At 42.5% G+C, this 22,942-nt stretch overlaps 1 protein-coding gene across 1 annotated transcript in view; it reads left to right on the plus strand.

Annotated features, from left to right (window-relative positions):
• The window catches only part of WDFY1 (WD repeat and FYVE domain containing 1), a 51,707-nt gene that overhangs the window by 24,345 nt on the left and 4,420 nt on the right, over positions 1 to 22,942 (plus strand). The window contains exons 3-11 of the mRNA XM_043444783.1: positions 495 to 568; positions 7,688 to 7,742; positions 9,250 to 9,400; positions 11,118 to 11,230; positions 13,295 to 13,421; positions 14,370 to 14,475; positions 19,085 to 19,186; positions 20,978 to 21,108; positions 22,651 to 22,759. Of these exons, the coding sequence (XP_043300718.1) occupies positions 495 to 568; positions 7,688 to 7,742; positions 9,250 to 9,400; positions 11,118 to 11,230; positions 13,295 to 13,421; positions 14,370 to 14,475; positions 19,085 to 19,186; positions 20,978 to 21,108; positions 22,651 to 22,759 (968 nt within the window). The remainder of the gene's footprint in view (positions 1 to 494; positions 569 to 7,687; positions 7,743 to 9,249; positions 9,401 to 11,117; positions 11,231 to 13,294; positions 13,422 to 14,369; positions 14,476 to 19,084; positions 19,187 to 20,977; positions 21,109 to 22,650; positions 22,760 to 22,942) is intronic.

Consider the following 22,942-nt stretch of genomic DNA (forward strand, 5'->3'; position numbering starts at 1 on the left):
GAACTTTTTTTGACCATCGGGGGAAAAAGCAACAACAAATAATCCCAAAGTAGCCTCCCAGTCTGCTCACATGCCTTGGAACGGGAATTGTGGTACTGGACACCTCTCTTTCCACAGATGCCCGCTACTGTTTTGCCTGTGATGGGGAAGGGAGGAGGGGGAGGATGACCCACAGAGCTTGGGTGGCAGATCACCTTCTCTAAACACTGGTCCCCACACCTTTCCAGAAACAGGTAGGAATTTCAACCAGATGAAACTTCATGCTGACTTGCTTCACCCAAAGTCATAAAAGTAACTTGGAAGGTTATTAAAGCTAAAATTTGAAACTAAAACAGCAGAAAGAAGTTTAATAACATTTTTAAAAATAAAACATCTTTGCCCTCTTTTTTTTCTTTTTTAAACCTAAGTTGTATAGCTCTTTTTAATAACGTACCTTGAACAATGACTTAACGTGCTTAGCTCTGCTCGTAACATGGTCTTTGTCTTTCTGGCAGCTCCCTGCTCTGCTATGGCTTACCATCATGATAGCAGACGGATATTTGTGGGCCAGGATAATGGAGCCGTGATGGTAGGTAGCTTCCAGAATGTATTCATTGCATTGACCTCCCCATGTTCACCATTGGACAGTTTAAATAAAGTTAACAAAGAATGCCCAGTTGTTTGGCATTAGGAAATGTTTCATTCAGTACAGATGGTAGACCCAAAAATGGATTAATTCTAGTTAATGCTAGAATTAACTAGCATTAATTAATAAATTAATAAACTCCAGATTTTCCTTGACTTATGATGAGGCTTTGTCCTGATAAACCCATTGTAAGCTGAAAATATCATAAGTTGAAAATACAATTAATACACCTAATCTACTGAATATCATAGCTTATCCTCACCCACTTTAAACATGCTCAGAACACTGACATTAGCCTATGAAGTCATCTAACACAAAACCTGTTTTATACTAAAGTATTGAGTATCTCATGTAATTTATCGAATACCGTACTGAAAGGGAAAGACAGAATGACTGTCTGAGTCCAGAATGGTTATGTGTCGATTGTTCACCCTCAGGACGCTGAGTGGGGGCTGTGGCTGCCCTTGTTCAGCATCACGAGAGAGGATCGTACGGCTTATCACCTGTCTGGGAAAAGATGAACATTCAAAACTCAAAGTACAGTTTCTGCTGAATGTGTTTTGCTTTTACACCATTGTAAAACTGAAAAATCCTAAGTTGAATCATCCTAAGTCAGGGACCAGCTGTAGCTCCATAGAGCTCTGATGATTGATGGCTGATTCTCAGGCTGACCCACAATGCACAGCCTTTGTACATTGTCATGAGTCCCATGGCAGCCCCCATCCCTGAGCCCATGAAGGAGGAGACTGGGGCAAGGAGGACGTGGGGGAGATCACGCACACGTGTGTGTGTGTGTATGTGTGTGTATGACAGGAGGGAGAAGAAGAACAAGATCAGGGACTAGTCATTCAGCCAACAACTCGTGTAACTCTTTGAGGCAGTGCTTCTCAAACCATCTTTGGTGAAGAACCAGACATTTAAATTTTCAATTTGTTAGAGATTGGTGTTTTTGTAAGTCTAATTGTATGTGTGTGTATGCATATATTTCATTAAGATGTAATTCGTATACCATAAAATTCACCAAAGTGTGCAATTCACTGGTTTTGTAGTATAGTTAGAAGATTGAAAGTGAAAGTGTAGTCACTCAGTCGTGTCCGACTTTGCGACTCCATGGACTGTAGCCTGCCAGGCTCCCCTGTTCACGGGATTCCCCAGGCAAGAATACTGGAGTGGACTGCCATTGCCTTCTCCAGGGGATCTTCCCGACCCAGGGATGGAATTGGATCTCCCTCATTGCAGGCAGATTTTTTACTGTCAGAGCCACAAGGTGTGTGTGCATATATTTCATTGAGATACACTTCATATACCATAAAATTCACCAGCTTAACGAGTGCGGTTCAGTGGTTTTATAGTATAGTTTCAAGATTATACAACCGTTAATAGTCTAGATTATTTTTATCAGTGCCTCCCACCCCCAAATATAAATCAATATCCTTTACCATCACTCTGCATTACCCCTTCCTTCAGTTCCTAGCAGTCAGTAATATACTTTCTGAGTTCGTTCTAAACATTTTATGTAAATGGAATCATAAAATGTATAACCTTTTATATTTGGCTTCTTTCACTTAGCATCATATTTTCAAGGTTCATCTATGTTGCAGCTTGAATTAATACTTCAGTCCTTTTTGTGGTGAAATAATATTCTGTTATATGCCATACTTTGTTTATCCATTCATTAGTTGATAGGTAGTTGGGTTATTTCTACCTTTTGGCTATTATGAATAGTGTTGCTATGAACAGTCACATAAAAGTTTGTGTGTGAACCCAAGTTTTCCATTTTATTGGGTATACACATCTAGGAATGGAATTGTGAGTCATACGGTAACTCTGTGTTTAATTTTTTACAGAACTGCCAAACTGTTTTCCAAAGTTGCTATACCATTTTACATTCCCACTGGCAATCTATAAAGATTCTGAATTTTTACATATTTACCAACACTTATTATTTTCTGGTTTTATTGCCTAGTCAGTGTGAAGTGGTATCCATCTTATCTCATCTGTTGGCATATAATTGTTCATAGCAGCCTTTTTAGTCCTTCTTATTTCTGTAAGATTTAATAGTCCCCTTTTCATTCCTGAGTTTAGTAGTTTGAGTTGCTTCTCTCTTTTTTTTTTTTCACCACTCTTGCTACATGTTTGTCAATTTTGTTAGGTGTTTTTTTGTTTTCAAAAAACCAGTTTTCATTCATTCTCTGTTGATTTGTTTACTCTATTATTTTTCTATTCTCTGATAATGTGTTTCAGCTCTTATTTTTCCTTCGGTTTGCTTTGAGTTTAGTTTGCTGGATTGATAATTTGAATATTACATTATTGAGTGAGAAAATTTGTAAGGATCCATGGTGGCTCAGATGGTAATCTGCCTGCAATGCCGGAGACCCAGGTTTGACCCCTGGGTCGGGAAGATCCCCTGGAGAAGGGAATGGCAACCCACCCCAGTATTTTTGCCTGGAGAATTCTGTGGACAGAGACTACAGTCCGTGGGGTCGCAAAGAGTTGGACACGACTGGATGACTTTCACTTTTAACTTTATCTGCTTGAATGTCATGACGATGTTAAATTGCTGGAAAGTTTTCTGAACACTTATTCCCTATTTTTCTGCTTCTTTAATCAGGACCAGTGGTCCGCAGACCTCATTTTGAGTAGCACTGTTTTACGGAACTGGGATTGGTAGCAAAAAGTAAGATTTAGCTAGTGGGGTTCCATCACAGGTCAAGTGAAGAATGCACAGACCAGCACCTGGACTCACCTGGCCGGAGAGAGTGGCAGGGGCAGCCTGCAACTGTGCTAAGCCCTGGAGGGTGGCAAGGAGTTAACAGGAGAGGAGGAGGACTTCCAGACACAGAGGACTGTATGAGCAAAGACAGAGGGGTTTGCAAGGTCAGAGTGTGTGCAGAGAACAAGAATGAAGCGGCTTGGCGGCATGAAACATGTAAGACTGAAGAGGTGGCTGGAGCAGGGCAGAGAGAGCCTTGCGTTCAGATTTTACTCAGCACTGGGCATCCTGCAGAATGCTAATTAAGAAGGAAGGAGACATGGGCCCTGCTCCCAGGGGTCTTTTGGACTAGTAAGAAGGACAGGTAATACACAAGTCAGTGTCGCATTGCAGGTTGTGTTGGGTGCGGTGGAGAAATGAACAGGAGTGGGAAGGAGAGGGTGCAGAGAGGTGTGTGGCTCCACGCCCAGCAGACGGGATCGGCAGGAAGGAGGGCTGCTCCAATGCTGTGAGGTCCCGCCGAGGCCTGAAGGGCAGGCAGGAGACAGCCAGGCAGAGCAGGTTTTCTAGGAGTGAAGGCATGTGTGGAGGCGCGAGGCAGGAGGTGTCTGTGGGTCTGAGGACTTGCAGGACGTCCTCTTGGCTGGCTGGTGCTGAGTGACAGGGCAGCGCTAGGGTGATGGGCCAGGTGGGCTGAGGGCAGGTCATTCAAGGCCTTGTGGGTCTGGGTGAGGTTTTCAGTTTTGTACACCCATGGGAAGCTCTTCCAGGGTTTGCAGGAGAAGAATGGTATCATTTAATTTACAAAGATCCCCCTGGCTGCTCAGTGGGGAACGGATTGAAGGGCAACAAGAGTGGAGGTGGGAGGGTGGTCCAGTGGTTAGTACTCAGCCTTTTCATTGCTGAGGGCCTGGGTTCTTCCTTCTCTGGCTGGTTAGGGAACCAAGGTCCTGCAAGCCATGCAGTGCAGCTAAAAAAAAAAAACCAGCCTACTCTCTAACACTGTATACAAAAATAAACTCAAAATGGATCAAAGACCTAAATGCAAGTATAAGGCCAGACACTATAAAACTCTTAGAGGAAAACATAGGCAGAACATTCTTTGACATGAATTGCATTCAATATCTTTTGTGATCCACCTCCTAGAGTAAAGAAAATAAAAGCAAAAATAAACACATGGGACCTAATTAAACTTAAAAGATTCTCAAAGCAAAGGAAACCATAAAACAAAAAGCCCACAGAATGGGAGAAATTTGCAAATGAAGCGACTGACAAGGGATTAATCTTCAAAATATATGAAAACTTGTGCGACTCTGTGTTAAAAAAAACCAAAAACCCAATCAGAAAATGGCCAGAAGATCTAAATAGATATTACTGCAAAGAAGACATATAGATGGCCAAGAGGCACATGAAAAGATGCTCAGCATCAATAATTATTAGAGAAATACATATCAAAACTATAATGAGATATCACCTCACAATGGCCATCATCAAAAAATATATAAACAATAAATGCTGAAAAGGGTGTGAAGAAAAGGGAACCCTTCTACAGTGTTAATGGGAATATAAATTGGTACAACCATTATGGAAAACAGTATGGCAGTTCATTAAAAAACTAAAAGTAGAACCACCATGTGATCTAGCAATCCTCTCCCGGGCATATATCCAGAGAAAACTCTAATTGGAAAAGATACATATACCCCAATGTTCATTGCAGCACTGTATACAATAGAAGCAACCTAACTGTCCATTGAAAGATGAATGGATAAAGAAGATGGAATATTACTCAGCCATAAAAGAATGAAATAATGCCATTTGCAGCAACATGGATGGACCTAGTGATTATCATACAAAGTAAACCAGATGGAGAAAGACAAATATATGATGTCATTTACATGTACATGGTAAAACATGGTACAAATGAATCTATTTATAAGACAGAAATAGAGTCACAGATGTAGAAAACAGATTTTGTTGTTAGCAGAGGGGGATCTAGAGGGGAGAAATAAATTGAGACATTGGGATTGATAATATACACACTTTTATATGTAAAATAGGTAAATAATAATATACCGTATAGCACCGGGAACTCTACTCAATACTCTGTAGTGACCTATAATGGAAAGGAATCTACAAAGAGTGGATTATGTGTGTGTGCCTGTTCATCTGTGTTGTACAGCGCAGACTAACACATGTTATAAATCAGTTATATTGCCACAAAAATTTTAAAAATCGAGGCGGAAATATCAGTTCTTGTCGCTGTCTGGGTGAGAAGGTTGTGGCAGTGATGATGGACAGAAGCAGATGTCTTGAGCTGCAGCTATGGCAGGTCGGCTGCAGCGGTGGGGAGAGGAGCAAGTCAGGTGACAGCTGGGTTTTTGGCTTGAGTGTCTGGTGGATGGTACTATCATTTATTAAGAGATGGCATAGGGGTGTGTGGGGAGAGGGCGTTTAGAGTGAAAGGATAGTGAGGGATCCGTGGTACAGTTAAGATACCAGGGAGACACCATTCATGGGTGATGTGAAATGGGCCAAGGGGTGGGAGGACCAGCCAGGACAGTGTGGTCGTGGAACCTGGAGGGGCAGTAAGTTTCCGGTGGGGCAGAGAGAGGATGAGATCAAGACAGGAACATGGTCTTGGGGATGGCAATTAGCAGCTGGTGGTTGCAGGGAGAGCCGTTGCCATGCAGTGGGCTGGTGCCCTGGGGTGCAGCGGATTGAAGAGTGACTAGGGTGAGGAGCTAGAAAGCCTGAGTGTCGAGTGTGGGCTGATCTATAGGAAGGTTTTGGCTGGGATGGGGTGGGGGGGGGCAAAGAAAGTTTTAGCATTGTTAAGAGGGTTTTGTGTTCACTTGTTTTGCTTTTTAAATTAGAAGAAGTCTTGAGTGTGTTTACGAGCCAGGGAGGAAGGAGCTAGGCGCTCTGCATAAGAAGTTCACTGGACAATAGGTGGCGAGAACGGAGGGCGGGGTGGGGGATCTGCATGGTTGGGGGTTGATGCCCACCAGTTTTGGGCTGCTGTAAATCCGTTGTGTGATAATAAATGCCAGTGGTCTTGTTTTTCTCCTGAAGATTTTAATCGGAATATGGTGATGTGCATACACATAATAAGAGGCCAGGAGTGCAGGCCTCAAATAGCATCTCCAGGAATGGCAGTGGCCATGGATTTCTTTCTCTAGGGACCCTTCTTGTGGCTCCTGGTTCAAGGGTACTGTACTGCCATTATAGGATGGCATATAAAACCCTTACAGCTCTTCGGCGGAAAGGGGCGTGTAAGTCCAATTGAGCATTAGTATCGAACTGTTGATTTCCCCCCATCAGAGATTGTGGTGGTGGTTTAGCCGCTAAGTCATGTCTGACTCTTGTGACCCCTTGGACTATAGCCTGCCAGTCGCCTCTGTCCATGGGATTCTCCAGGCAAGAATACTGGAGTGGGTTGCCATTTCTTTCTCTAGGGGATCTTGAACCTGAATCTCCTACATTGTGGGTGGATTCTTTACCGACTGAGTTATGAGTCCCAACAGAGATTAGTATATATAAAATGCCAATACATTTTTGTACTTTGTAGAACCAAGATGAAGGACAAGAAATCAGTATTCCTTTGTGGGTTTTTTTCATCCTGACCAATCAACAATTCATAATGTCCATATTATCTAGACAGTTAAGAGCTTACCAATTTAGCACTGATCAATAGAATTTTTAAGTAGTGCATTTTCTTTAGAGTTTTATCTTAGTCTTATGCCTGAGGCTCATTTTTTTCATTAAGAAGCACATACTTTTAATTTTTTCCTAGTTATAAAGTATTACACAGTCCATAAAAACTTTGGAAGATAAAAAAGGAAAACCACCACAATCTTTACATTTCTTTGTGTGTGTGTGTGTGTGTGTGTGTGTGTGTTAAATATATGTAATGTGCCCCTTCTGTTGCTTCAGATACCCAATGCCTTATTTTCACTGGTGCTGAGAACTCTGTTAGTAATGGGTCTTTGTATATCACTTTTCTTTGGATGTATCATCCTGAGAAACTTTTAGTGACACCAAGAGAGCAAAGTTAGCAAGATGCCTCCTTTGCAATTAGAGGGAAAGGAAGTGTAGAGCACTCATTTGTGGAGGAAGAATTAGACAAAAATTCTGTGGTGGTCAGCAGCACTTTCTTTACTTGTCTGGTTCTAAAAGAAATAGTGTCATAAGGACGGGACCAGGAAGCAATTTCCTACTGCTCTTATGGAGCCAGTCTTGAGTCATAAGGCTGGTGATGGCCAGTTTTAGGTTTTACATTCTTTTGGAAGATAAGTTCCCATTGTTTTTAAAACTATAACTGTTCTCTTATTGCATGTTTTTACTTTTAGGAATTTCACGTTTCTGAAGACTTTAATAAAATGAACTTTATCAAGACCTACCCAGGTAATTATAATACACACACTCAGTTGCACACATATACACGTAGATACACACAACAAGCTAGAATACCGTGTCTTATGATCAAAATTAGGTTTTCACATTAACTTTTTAAAAGGTTGGTTACCCCAGTTACATAAGAGGCTGCTACCTCTTCAGAGTTATTTACACATCCTTTTCCTGCTTATTAACATCTGAAATTTTATATACTGTTCCACTGGGTGCATGTGTCAGATTTAGTTTAATCATTCCTCTATTTTTGAAAGTGTGTACTGCTCCCATTTTTTGATAACACAAACTAAAATATATGATGGTATGTACATATGTATGTGTGTTTACATATACCTGTGTGTATTTCATATATATATGTGTAAAAGTAATTTCATATATATATGTGTGTGTGTGTCCTTGGTGGTTACTGACTCAGATCCTGTAACTCTGATTACTTTAAGATAGATTACTAAAAGTAGAATATGTGGGTGAAACATTAAAACTTTTTTTTAATACTCTAGATTTATTTTGCAAAACTCCAGCAATAGTGTAAATATTTTAATGAGTTAATGAGTAGTGATTGAAAGTGCCTGTTCATTAAGTCTTCATTGCTCTTTTTAAATGCTTATTGCCAGTTTGATAGTCAAAATAGTTCTGTTTTAAAATTATTTAAATGTGATTTGATGTTGACCGTTTGTCATGTTTTATGAATTCACGACTTTGCCCACATTCCCAGGGGTTTGTAGTGTTTTCTGGTTAGTTTATAAGAAACAGTCCCTCTGTTTTTCTGAAGCAGCCTGTACAGCTGAGAGTAAGGTCAGATGTGTCTCTGTCTAGCTTCTGACTTCATTCATCAGACTGGGCATTTATTAAACATCAGCTGTATGCAGGACCCTGCTCCACATAAAGTAGAGTCACTGCCCTGATATGGCTTAATATTGACCTGGAGATACAAATATTCCAGAAGTTAGGTAATAGAATACCTTCCTCATTCTCAGCTATTACTTTGGAATGTGGAACTTTACAAATGCTTCATCTTAGAAATGATGAAAAGTTAATTTCAGAAAATCTCAGTTGCCGTTTTCATGATGCCAGTGTTCTCTGAAGAGTCAAAGCACTAAAGGTACAGACAGTAGAAAACAAACAAACCTGTTCTGTTAAGAAAAGACTACTGATTTCCACGTGAAACTCACTGATAGTTGTTTGATGGTTGTTTTTTTTTAATCTGTCCTCTGATATTATTTGAATCCCTCTTGAGCATTATCCTTTTAACGATTTGTAGCTTCTGATGGTCTCCTCCCTTGCAGGGAGGCAGAGGGCAGGGCCTTGGAGAGCCTGCCCATTAGATCATGGGTTGGGGGTTGGAGAGATTCTCTGTCGCCTGTTCAGAGTACAGACTCTCTGGGGTGGGCCTGTCCAGCCTGTGAGTCTGCAGGCTGACAGGGTGGAGAAGGGGAGCTCCAGTTCCCACCCACTGAGACTGGCTTCCCAGGTCGTGTTTGTTTCTTCTCTGTTCCCACAGCTCATCAGAACCGGGTGACGGCGATCATCTTCGGCCTGGCCACCGAGTGGGTGATCAGCACTGGCCACGACAAGTGCGTCAGCTGGATGTGCACCCGCAGCGGGAACATGCTCGGGAGGCACTTCTTCTCTTCCTGGGCCTCGTGTCTGCAGTATCCTTCCCGGTCTCAGGAGCTAGCTCTGCATCTGATCCTAAGTTGCTCATCGAGATCTAAAGGCTGAATGATTCCTACGTATTTCACATAAAATCGAAGGATTTCTGTCTCTCCTTTCTTGGGTATAAAATCGGTTTATTGGGACTTGATGGTTAAGACTTGACCTCCCAGTGCGGAGTGTGTGGGTTCAATCCCCGGTCGGGGAACTAAAATCCCGCATGCCTCTTGGCCAGAAAATCCAAAACAGAAAACAGAAAAACTATGGTAACATATTCAGTAAGGACTTGTGGTCCACATTAAAACAAACAAATGAAATACTTTTAAAAATGGTTTATTAAAAGTAATAAATGAATTGCTGTTCTCCGCTGGGGTGTGCTATAGGTGTTTTAATACAGAAATCTCAGAAAATCTAAACCTCGTTAATGCAGAGCCCTCCCTTCACTCCTTTGCTTTTTGAAGTGAAAGAAAAGACTTTTTGTTGTGTAAAGAGGGGAAGAAAGGAATGAATCTTCTAGTAGTGGGTTATTTGCAGACCTGGCAAGAGAATACAAGAATTTGTGACCCTGGAATTCATAAAAGGGCTACAAGGAAGTTTTGTCGTTTTCTTGTGTGTGTTTGAGGAGGGTTCATAATCCTTATATGACTCTGAAATTCTGCGGCTCTGTTGGATTTGTTTCATGTAGAACGCGCTCTTGCATCACGAGTGTATCTTAGTGCTGGCAAGGTCAAGGCTGTCAGCCGCAGGCAAACACCCCATGGTATTTTCTCTTTCCGTGTTGGACATCTGGTGTAGTGAAATTCTTTCTTCCATTGAGAGCCTTTATAACAATGTTCGGTACAAATGAATGTACAGCATGAGATACTTAAAATAGTACCATACACTTTAGAATCAAACAAGGGAAGACTACTCAGATGTATCATGTGCTATATAAGCTTTTCTGTTATGTGTTAGGCTTTCGTATGGATTGATAGAAAATAGGACAGAATCACATCACTGTGGCCCAGCCTGTGGTCTTCCTTTTGATCCATGTTTTGAAATTAAAACAGTAATTACCTTATTGTGTGTAGACACCTGATTTGCCACAAACTGCTATGGCCATAGAGTAACCGAGTGTTAATAATAAGTTGTTACCAATAGTTAATGTATTTTTAAATTTTAAATTTACTACCATCCCAAATGACTGCCTTTTGGATGGCTAAACTCTTCACAGCAATTTAAAGTAAACCATCCTCTTCACTTAAATCTGAATCATCTAGGCCCCCCAGAAGATGAGTTCACATCATTTGCTGTCAGTTTTACATTATTTCCAGAGATAATTTCATAAAAAGCATTTTTCTTCAGTTCTTTTTGACTGTTTTCATTATTATTTTACCTTTTAAAACTTTACTATAATATGATTACTTATTTTTATGTCTCTCTCTCTCTCTCTCTCTCTGTCAGCTCTTTTATCTTTTTTGTTGCCAATTCCTAGGATATCAGTTGAAATAATAACAGGTACTCAGTGAATGCTTGTTGAATGAATGAATATTAATTTTCCTGATAATTCTCGGTTAAAGCATTTTTTTCTTTGATGTTTCCATGCTGTATGATTTTCAGTGGAGTGTTTCTTTTCTCATAGTTTTAGGTTTGTGCTTACCCTTTATAGAATGTACATTTTCTGCTTTATAACTTGGAGACAGATTGTTTTATACATCCTTGACTGCTTCTCCACAGATATGACTTTGATACTCAGTATGCGTTTGTCGGCGATTACTCTGGACAGATCACCCTGCTGAAACTTGAACAGAGCACCTGTTCAGTTATTACCACCCTTAAAGGACATGAAGGTAGGCTGTGTGATCACCGCTGTTTTTCACCTAATGTGTGTGCATGTGTGCCTGCTCAGTCACTTCAGTGTCCGACTCTTTGCAACCCTATGGACTGTAGCCCTCGAGGCTCCTCTGTCCATGGGGATTCTCCAGGCAAGAAGACTGGAGTGGGTTGCCATGCCCTCCTCCAGGGGATTTTCTTGATGCAGGGATCGAACCCAAGTCTCTTATGTCTCCTGCATTGGCAGGTGGTTTCTTTACCACTAGCGTCACCTGGGAAGCCCTTTTCACCTAATATGGGCATCCAGATCTAGCTTTCGGCTCTGTGGTTTCATGATTGATTAGCTCCCTAAGATCTTGTCAGGTTTCAGTTTGACTGGCCAGATATGGGACTTCAGTCCCAGAAGATCTTAAAGAGTGAAAACTCAGTGAAGGCAAGGTATAGGGTTAGGTTTCATGTTGTTCAGATCCCTTCTAGATTTGTAATACTTGTGTGACATTACTTTCTGTTCTGTTTCCCTTTTTTAATTAAATTACTTTCAGAAGACCTTTTTAAAATTTCGTATAAATGGTAGGATCTTTGGAAGAAGGTGGTTGTTACCGTTTTAAATTTGTCACTTTCTAGGACATCGAACAGGATGCAGTAGGTCAGTTAGTACAGTTGGAAGACGTGTATGAGCTGGTTTGTTCTTTATTTGGGAAACATCCACTGCAGAGGGACTGAGGGAAAAGAATGACTGGGCGGAATTCTATTATTTCTGTAGCATAGTGAGTTGGCAGGGTTTCGTGGAAAGGCTTTAAAGCTCAATTGACTGTATTTCATAACAGATTAGAAGCTTTGAGACCATCTGGTTCAGATTGAAGAATTAGGGGTTTGTTGAAGGAATTAATGATGGATTGATGTATGAAAATAGTGTTTTTAAGTATAGCAAGTTTAAATGTCCTCTATAGGTAATTTATTTAGATAAGTCTGAGTCTGTGACCTTGTAGAGGAAAAGGGGGAGGGAAGGACAGTAAGTTTGAGTAGATAAATCTAAAGGCAGGAAAACACAGGCCCTCAGAAACCACTTTCTGTTTATGACTCATGGTCTCATGATCCCAGGCTCTTAAGTGTTCTCTGGGTTGCTCAGGACGGAATGAGTTCTGATAACTGCTCAGCAGGGTTCATGTAGAAAGAGCTGGCTTGTCTGCTCTTAGGCTCTAGCTGAAAAACATGGGTCATAAGATCAAACAGGGCTAGGGTTTCTGCAGAATTGATCCCTGAAGCCAGTTTTGCACAGTACTTCTTTTTTCCCTTTGGTTAAGCTTCTGTGAGAAACTAGTCTCTTGTGGGTTGCTTTTGAATATGGCTTTACCAGTTTTCTATACACCCACCAAAAGTACTGTTAGCTTGTATGACTGGTTTAATTGGTTTATTAATTTTTTCTAGGCAAACAGAAATTAGTAGAACAATGAAGAGATCTGTTGAAAGAGAAATCTGTTAAAAGAAAGATTTTTCCCAAGGGTATCAAATTTAGTAAGTTTAGTCAGTACAGAATGTGAAACGTAGGATTTGGATTTTTACCTATATTCTCTGTCATAATCGTGTGGTACAATTTCACATTTTTTTTCTTTCCTCTAAGACGCTTAATTTCCTTAAACAGAGGCATCCTGGAATAGGACACCCACAAAGTCCCAGGGACCTGGAATAATCCAGCCTTTTATCTTAGAAAACCCCTGAAACCTTCATTGCCTTTGCTCTTTAGATACTGGTAGCGTTTTCCCCCCCTCCTTCAAAAGCTTTTTCTGAACTAACCCTCATGTACAGCTATTTTATAATTTTTGGTATAGAGGAGGAAAATCTTTTAAACACCTTTGTGTTCAGAGTAGTCTGATGTACAACGACTGAAAAGCCTCATCTTGTAGCTTGGGTAGGGGTTGTGCGGTGTCTCCTCCGTGACTCATGATAAAGTGTTAGACGCCCTTTTGTACGACAAAGGTGCATTTTTACATCCAGACTCGCTGGTCCTGGTTCAGCCTTCTGTTGTCAGTTGTGCATGTGCCAGCGGAAAGTTCCAGCTAACCTCCCTCTCTCACCCTTAGGGAGCATCGCCTGCCTCTGGTGGGACCCTGTTCAACGGTTACTCTTCTCAGGAGCGTCCGACAACAGCGTCATCATGTGGGACATCGGGGGCAGGAAGGGCCGCACGCTCCTGCTCCAGGGCCACCAGTGCGTGACTCGGGGGAGGGTGGGGAGTGGGATCAAGCTGGGGAGAGGCGTGAGTACTCTGAGACCCCTGTCTCCAAATCGCATCCTTTCAGCTGTCCATGTTATCGGGCTCTCTCCCACCTTTCTCTGTCAAGAAGTCACCCCAGTGAGATGTCTGCTTCAGGCAGACGTGGGCGTATGACACTTAAGCCAGTCTCATTAGCAAATTTCATTAAGGAATAATGTCTGGATTGACCCAGTCCTGCTTCGCCTAAGCTATGGCGTTTTAATGCTCAGGTTTTTGCCATCTAGTCTTGAGGAGGAACCCGTTCCTCCTCGTTGGGTAGGCTTGTCTGTTGCTTGGCCACGAGCAGAGTCAAGTTGAAAAGCAGCCGAGGAGAGGAAAGCTTGTCCCCACAAATCTACAAGTCAGGAGGTTGTTTCCTGGGGCGTCCAGAGGAGGAGGCAGACAAGCATGCAGGAGCAGGGCAGATTCCCTTACCCTGTCAGAGTGTGTGTGTGCGCGTGCGTGCGCGCGTGCGCACCTGTGTGCACACCATTAATCTCCATCGTCTTCAATTGCTTGTTCTTATGGATTATGTAAGTAAGGGAGTTACACCTCCTTTAAGAGGTAACACCTCTTAAGTTCTGAACACCTACTTGTTCAGAAGCAATCTTGTGCACCTGGAAAGAAATGATAGTGGTTGGTCCAGAAGACTATGGTTACCACCTCCTCTCTGCCCTGCAGTTCTTAATGATGGATTTGAAGGTAGTAGCGTTTATTTCATAGTAACTGTTATTCTGTATAATACATTATAGAATGCCTGGTAAAGTATATACAGGGATCCAGATGACCATACCAAATAGTTAGCGATAAAATGCAGATTCCAGCGAGGGGAGACGTTGGAGCCTGCGTGAAGACGGTGCGTGTGTTCCTGGTTTGAGACAGTGACTGCTGTCTGTTTGCAGTGACAAGGTGCAGGCGCTGTGCTACCTTCAGCTCACGAGGCAGCTGGTCTCCTGCTCCTCGGATGGTGGAATTGCAGTGTGGAACATGGACGTCAGCAGAGAAGAGGTGAGAGAGGGCGAGGCAGGGTTGACCCGGGGAGGTCCCACAACCCGCCTCTTGGTTTTCCACCCTTTGACTGAAGATGCAGGCGGTCCCAGCCCCTCACCGCTGTGCTTACTGGTTATTGTCCAGCGAGGTCCTGCGTGTCAGTCACTGTGTCCCCCACTCACTGAAGAGTTTCCACAGGGACACGCAGTACACACGTGGGGCATTTAGGCTGATTTTCACAGGGAAGTTCATGGAGAGGATGCTAGAGACGGTCCAGCCGATCCAGGGAGTGGACTGCAGGCAGGAGCTCTAGGGTGCTGCTCCACACCTGTCATGGGACCCCCGAGACACTCACCAGGGACATAGCTCATCTGGGAAAATATTTCCCCATTCTCTGTTTTTATTTTCCATGAGTTCTGTCTCACTGAGTCCGTGTCACTCTAGTGTTCTTTTCAGGAGACCTCAGTTTAAGTGCCTTGATTTCCTCGTCTCCATTCCTTCTTCCATCAAGTGAAATAATTGAATGAGATGACTTCTCAGCTCTCTTCCAGTTATTTAGACAGACACTATAAACAATCTCTTTTTTTTCTATTTTAAATAATGCTGCAGTGAACATTTTTGACCTTGTCATTGTGTGATTGTTCAATTATTTATTTCAGACAAAATTCTGAAAATAGACCCTTAGGGTCAAGGGTATGTACATTCTTAAGGCTTTTTATAGATGTTGTCAGATGATTTCCAGGCAGGATTTCCATTCTCATCTTTACCAGTATAGGTATTAGCTGCCTTTTCCAAGTGACGTCTACAACCTGCGATGTAGAGAGTGGTGTTGATTCCAAAGAAGATTTTTTTTGTGAGGGGGGTTAGGGACTTACGGTTTAACTTCAGAAGCATTTCTTGATTACCTAAACGGTGGCCCTGAAGTCTGGAAACTTAGGCACATATACCTCGAAATTATATTGTATTGTGGTACATATTGTGACAGGGCTTCCCAGGTGGCTCAGTGGTAAAGAATCCGCCTGCCAATGCAGGAGACACAGGTTTGATCCCTGGGTCAGGAAGATCCCCTGGAGAAGGAAGTGGCAACCCACTTCAGTATTCTTGCCTGGAAAATCCCATGGACAGAGGAGCCTGGAGGGCTACAGTCTATGGGATTGCACAATTGAGCAGCTAGTCAAAAACAACACATACGGTGATGTTAGGCGATATGTTCCAAGTGCTGTCCTTTACACAGCATGAAGGTCAGCTTGCTGCCCACCGCAGCGGATGCCAGGTGTGAACGCAGCGTTCCCCACAAGCCCTGCCCATGTCTGCTTTGTGTTACCTCTGATTGCTCGCGAGTCTGATTCTCCCTGAATACAGTTGATCTTTAGCATCCCCTTGGGGACATAATCAGAGCGGTTCAGTCTATTAAAAAACAAAAAGACAAAAAAAAAACCCAGTGACATTACTTTACAGACATTACACTTTCAGACTTTATAATTACTGTGCTCTATACATAAAGATTCTTGGCTGCCAGAAACTTATAATCCCGTGAAGGAAATAGATTACTCTATAAATAATAAAATTTCGTTTGTAATCTGGAGAAGTCCTGATGGCTAGTTTTTTACTGATCTTGTAAGACAAGTCAAATAGAGGAAATCTTGATGACATGTCTGCTGGTTAATTTCTCTGTTTGAATTTTCTAGAAAGCTTTTTGGCAAGGCTTAGAATAACTTGTTATTAAACATATGTAAAATTGACTCAGAATTACAGAATGTGTAATGCTGCCTTTGCAACGGTTTATCTGAACTGGGTTATGTATTTGTCATCTTCTAGCTTCATGCAACATCAGCGGCTAGTGTACCACGCTGTTTCCTCAGTTCAGTTCAGTCACTCAGTCGTGTCCGACTCTTTGCAACCCCATGCACTGCAGTACGCCAGGCTGTTTCCTAGACTTGTTGCTCTTCAGTCTAATTCTGAGAGAGCAGGAAACTCAGGGAGGATGGGGAGAGGATGTGTTCCGTGAATCAGGGGGGAGGAGACCATCTGGGCCTGATGCTACTAGCTAAACCCTCTTGTAAGGGTTTAGTTACTTGGATCAATCCGCTGTTCTCATCCTTGCTAAGTCCTTTTAGAAGTGGAAAGTAGGAGCAGGGTTCCTACCTCCAAGGTTATGTGAGTGTGAGGTTATCTTTCTTTCTCTAGGGAAAGAGTCCCATCTTCTTTTGGGGGGGCCACTCATTCAAGGTGCTTCCTGCGGGATGGGGGTGGAGTGCACTCTTTTCCTCCGAATCACTTACGGACAATTATCCCAAATCATGTGCACACTGGCTGGTAACACTGTCTCAGTGGTTGGCAGTGTTGGTGGGAAAGAAAATTATGTCAAAATGATGCAATATTTTTAGTAGGATTTTTTGGTTTGGTTGTTGTTTTGTTTTTACCAACTGAGTAAATATAAGTGCAAAAGTAAGCAGCCTCTGGTATATGAGATTCTGACCTTGCTTTAGGGTTTTCTACAATTTGTAGGACTTCCTTAGGCACCGGCTAGGAAGATTAACCCCAGATTCTCTAGCCCCACAGTCCTTGCTGGGAATTTCTTTCTGAGTCACCTGGAAACACTGACTGGGGCGTTTCCAACCCACTGTGGCTGTCGGCCACCACACAGGCAGGTTGGAAGCAGACAGTCTCTGCCAGATTGTAATCAAACAGACTCCTTTTTGGAAGGAGGCAAGAGACATAAATGAGCAAGTAGCCATAATAAATCCACATGGAGAAGATTGTATTTGGAGCTAGTTGATTACAGAATGAGAAGTATTTTATACATTAGTGCAAAACAGATTATCAGTGCCCTGCGGTTCTTATTATATCATCTTTGTCCAGGCTAGGCAGATGGAACAAGATTTAGAAAAGAGAATGCAATAGTGAGAATACTTGAATAATGTTCTCTTTTGCTCTTCTCAGCACAAAAGAAAGCTTTTTCTCCTTAGAGAATGAGCATTCAGTAGAATGGTTCATGAGAGCTTACACCATAACACTTAATCCTATTAAAAGAATTATGGTTATTTCTTATATTAAAATATGTTCCAAAAAGTCTATTTATTTCTGAGTTTGTTTTTTTGTCCGTTATCTGATTATTTTAAGCATATTTTTTCTTTCCGTGTGTCCCTGTCCCATCCAGCTCAGCAAAATGATATTCTTCCCTAACCCTTAGACAGAATTATGCTCCCTGAGGGCAGGAATTCAGTCCCATTGGTTGTCATACTCCAGAAACATGTTTGGAGACCCTGTTGAAGTAAAGAGGACCGTGTCCAGAGGCTGTGTAGAGAGCAGTGGACAAGTGCAAAGATGTGGGCTGGAGTCCTGCATCTCCTGGGGGCTCCACCCATTGACCAACCATGGACAGTCACTTCAGTCTCTGAGCCACAGTTTCTTTACCTGTAAAACTGAGAGAATGTTGCTCTGCATCTCCTAGGGTTGTTGAGAATGAAGCAAAACAAACCCCTTGGCACGCTGGTGGGCTTATGTGGCACTTGCTGTGTAACCAGGCACTGTGCAAAGCCCTGCGAATATTGACACATTTAATGCTCACAGCCTCACCCACTGTGTGCTCATACTTGAGTATCGCTGCCATGGGTGGTGTTGCAGGAGTTACACTGGCCTGTGTCACAAGCTAAGACTAGCCAGCAGCCCTGCTTTCCTTCCACTGCAATTTAACGTTCCTGGGGTGTTGTCAGCAGGCCCCACTGTGTCTCGGGTTTTCCCTGAGGGACGTTGTTCACAGGCAGGGTTCTCAACCCCCCTTCTCTCTTCCCTGATCACAGAAACGAGCAGTTCTACATCGGGTAGTAACCTTGTCACGTGGGGATGTATTTCCTCTTCGCTCTTTCTGTCCTCCCTTCCCACCTTCAGCATTGCCCCAGTCATTTACAGAAGGCTCTTCTGTCTTAGACTGCTTCATTCTGTTTGTGGGTGCCTTCTCCACCCCCACTCCAGGAAGACTTTTGTAATGGCTGGCTTATGTAGAAATACTTCTAGTGCCATACCTAAAATAAGAAATAGGAAAGCCAAAGGTTTTGATGCAATAGGAAACAAAGAATTAGGGATACTCACTTTTTAAACCACCCTCTCGAATCTATGAAACTGACCATCTTCACTGAAGATTTCTTAAGGGTCAGTCAGTGTAGTTTGTTTTCTCTGGTTCTCCCATCATTGTCTTATCAGATAAATTTTTCTTGAGTATTAACTTTCACAATCAAAAAAAGATTATTCCTAACTTCATGATCTTTGGTATAATTTTAGAGTATTTTCTATTTTTATTGCATGTATATGATGCCAAGTGATGGAGGTCAAATATGCAAGGACAACTCTTAAGAGTTCATAATGCAGATTGAATTCCTCCCTCCTGTCTATAGGTTGAACAATCTAAAATTAAACAATCTTGAAAACATTGTTAAAATGGCAAAGATTACTCAAAACACAAACGTAATATTGAATAAATATGGAAACAACTATAATGCATAGAGAAATTTAAAAAAAAGGGGGGGAGAGAAGCCCTGTGAGGTCTAGAACTGTTGTATTAATTTCTGAAAACTCGGTATAAATAAGCAGATGCTCTGATGTTGGGTCTGACTTTCTCCTCCCCCAGGCTCCTCAGTGGTTGGAAAGTGATTCTTGTCAGAAATGTGAGCAGCCCTTTTTCTGGAATATTAAGCAGATGTGGGACACGAAGACACTGGGGTTGAGACAGGTGAGTAGCTGGCATCCAGCTGTCACTGTGTTAGTCACGTGTTTTGTTGTTTATATGATCGGTCTAACATTTTATTTGGAACCACACTTTTCCTGATGAGTGCTGTTAATTCCTGCATTGGTGATGTCACCATCATTGTGTGACAAACACGAGTAGCTCTTTGCTGGGGTAAATGGTGAGACTTAACGTTCCCAAAGTGTGCTGTCGCTCATCCTGCACTGGGAAATCAGGGATGTCCAGAAAACCCTCAGAGCCTATTTGTAAATGGATGAAAGAGCTCTGAGTTTAGGGCCATTACTTGTTTGTTTGTTTTTTCTTTTTTTCATTTATTTTTATCAGTTGGAGGCTAATTACTTTACAATATTGTAGTGGTTTTTGTCATACATTGACGTGAATCAGCCATGGATTTACAAGCCATTACTTGCTAAACTCAGTGTTTGTACCAGCCCAGCACAAAGTCAGAATGAACTCGGCCTCTAAGCCTTAAACTTCCATGAACAGATAAAATGTAACAGATTAGCCCTCACTGGAATACTCTGACAGTAAGAATTTTAGATTGTTCCATGTGAGTGTACTTGGAGCAATTCTGTTTAGCATGTTTCAAGTATGTACTGTTTTTTAATTCTGTAAATTAATTGAAGAAACATGTTCCAGATAGCCTATAGAGTTTAAGGAAGCTCTTACCATTAGTTATTCATGTAATACTAAAGTTCTACAAAAAGCATAGTTTTACAGCAGCCTTGAAGGTAGCCACTCACTCAGATTGAATGTGAATTTGTGCAGGCAAGTAAAAAGGGAATGCCAATGTTAAATGCTTTTCTTATGGGTTGTACCCTCTCTAAGGAATTGGTGGAAAGTTTGTGTGTGTCAATAAACTTTTACTTATGAAGCTACTCTACAGCAAGATCAGATATAAGACTTCCAGTGTAGGAATTATTTTATCACTCATAACATTCTAATGCTCAGAAATTGCAGCAATATTCTGTCTTTAGCCTTGTTCTCACAACATATGGCTGGTAGTAACTGGTGGGTGAAGTAGTCCCTATTTCAAAGGAAACATGGAGAAATAATTTTAATCTTATGAGTTAACAGCTAATAGAAGAGCATGGGAAGGTATGGGTCACAAAATTTTAGTGGTTTAAAAATATATATATATATATATATATAAAAGTAGTGATAATAGCTGGACTATTTTGCAATGTTCTTGAAGCTCATTTACAGAATCATAATTTGAAAGAGTAAAAGAAATAGCAAAACATGATAATGGATATTTGTTTCTTAATGAGGGCAAATTACATTTAAAACTTTACTTCCAAACTTTTTTTTGTTAATAAGAATCAGTTTTTCCTTCCCGAAGTCTAGCCATTTGGGTTCCTAAATGAGCTTGAACTTGTTTTTAACGTTGTTTGTTGTCATCTAGGCTGAAAGTATAAATGAATAAAAGTCAGTATTTGACCAATAACAAAGCAAGGATATTTGGAAATCCTTGAAAGTGTTGAAATCGTCTGCCTTTGGCATGTTAATTGATAGATTGAATTAAGGGTGATTATAATTCAAGAACTGGAGAAGGGAATGGCAACCTACTCCAGTATCTTGCCTGGAGAATCCTATGGAGAGAGGAGCCTGGCGGCCTACAGTCCATGGGGTCACAAAGAGTTAGACACGACTGAAGTGACTTCACAGTATCATTCAGGGCATATCATCCCCCAATCCCATTCCCCTACTCCAAAGGGAAACCACGTACCTTAAAACAGGAGGTTAACGCCCCCTTTCCCTCCTTCCTTCCGGAAGCATCACTGCCGGAAGTGCGGGCAGGCTGTCTGTGGCAAGTGCAGCAGCAAGCGCTCCAGCTACCCCGTTATGGGCTTCGAGTTCCAGGTCCGAGTCTGCGATTCCTGCTACGACTCCATCAAGGACGAGGAGTGAGTGCCTGTCTCTGTCTTATGTGTGTACATCTGCAGCAGGAGAGCCCGGGAAATGACACGGGTACACAGTCAGCCTGTACACAACGGTTAAGGTCCTGTCCTCCATGCAGTGGAAAATCTGGGTACAACTTAAAGTTGGGTGTAGCTGGGTATACCTTAGACCCTCCTATCCACGGGTCTGCAGATCATTTAGCACTGTTATATTGACTAGTAAAAAAAATCCGGATATAAGTGGATCGGTGCAGTTTGAATCTGTGTTGTTCAAGGATCAACTGTATTGATCTTTTATCTCTCGTAAACAGTTTCTAAGGACAGGATTCTGCCCTGGATTTGTGACTCAGGACAGGTTTCTCCCAAACACTTTGAGGAATGATGCTGGTCAGACTGTTCAGGCCGTGAGTGGCCGTGTCTGAGCCCCCGAGCCACTCGGAGTGCTGTGAGGGTCAAGGCTGTGTGCCTACTGCTGGGTGGCTGAGCGGGCACTCTTCAGAGGCATCCCAGCTTTGACCTGTGCTCACACTCAGGAGCGTTTTATTAGTGGGAAAACCCTGGAGACCCACCTTCTCTCCTGCATGAAGTCTGACCTAGCGATCTGTGCTTAGATAACTGTGTACAAGACACATCTGTCCCCCATTCAGTCCTGAATCAGACAGATCCATGAAGGCAGGACCAGCATTTTCTCTTGCTCCTTTTTTTAAGAAATATTTTATTGAAATGCAGTTGAGTTATTTTGGTGTGTTAATTTCAGCTATGCGTGCTAAGTTGCTAAGTTGTGTCCACCTCTTTGTGACCCCATGGACCATAGCCCTCCAGTCTCCTCTGTCCATGGGATATTCTAGTCTAGAATACTGGAGTGGGGTGCCATTTCCTTCTCCACTTGTGCTCCTTTTTGAATCATCTTGGAAAGCAGTAGCCGGGCACACCTTGGTGGATGCCCAAGTAGGAAGGCTGGAGTGGTCAGCGAGCTGGTGATGGGGCCAGGGTGCGGGCTTTGGAGCAGAGTGAGGGTCAGTACCCAGGGATGGCATTGCCTCTCCCACCTGGATTCGCGGGGAGCCTGCAGCCTGTGATCTCGTGCAGAGTAGTTCCTCTTCTCTGTTAAAGGTTCTCGTTCTGATGTCTAGGAATGTACCAGCCTGTCCACTAAAAAAAATCAAATATTTTGGGAATTTTAGAAAATCCTTTATAAAACTGCTTGTGGGAATCCCCTGGGGGTCCATTGGTTAGACCTCTGCTCTCACCACTGAGGGTGCAAGTTCAGTCCCTGGTTGAATAACTGAGATCCCTGAGGTCGTACGGCACAACCAAAAACAAAGACCAGAAACAAAGAAAGACCAAAAAAACCCCGAAAACCAGTCCTGCAACTTAGGCTTTGTGTCATCCTTTAATTATACTTGGTTTTCAAAACCGTAGCCACATTTCGGGGAGCAAGTTTTGACACTGTTACTGTAAATATTTCCTTTATGTTGCTAAGAGGACTCCTCCCTCAGCTCCAGAAACCGTCAGATGAGTCTAAAGGGCCTCTCTTCTCTCTGTCAGTCGGACATCTCTAGCAACCTTCCACGAAGGAAAACATAACATCTCCCACATGTCCATGGACGTCGCTAGGGGCCTGATGGTAACCTGCGGGACCGACCGCGTGGTGAAGGTAAGCTGCCTAATTGTCCCAATTAGCACCTCCGTGCAGACTGCTCCACCGACACGCTGTGAGTGTGTAAGGCAGTTCTGATGGACAAGCTCGCCTTCCCTTGGATGAACTCCCCATGGCCAAGTGAAAGCCCTGGCTAACAAATTGCATGTTTGTGAGTTTGCATGCCCTTCCTGGCAGCTC

Source organism: Cervus canadensis, chromosome 24 (assembly GCF_019320065.1).
Source record: "Cervus canadensis isolate Bull #8, Minnesota chromosome 24, ASM1932006v1, whole genome shotgun sequence".
Taxonomy (NCBI): Eukaryota; Metazoa; Chordata; class Mammalia; order Artiodactyla; family Cervidae; genus Cervus; species Cervus canadensis.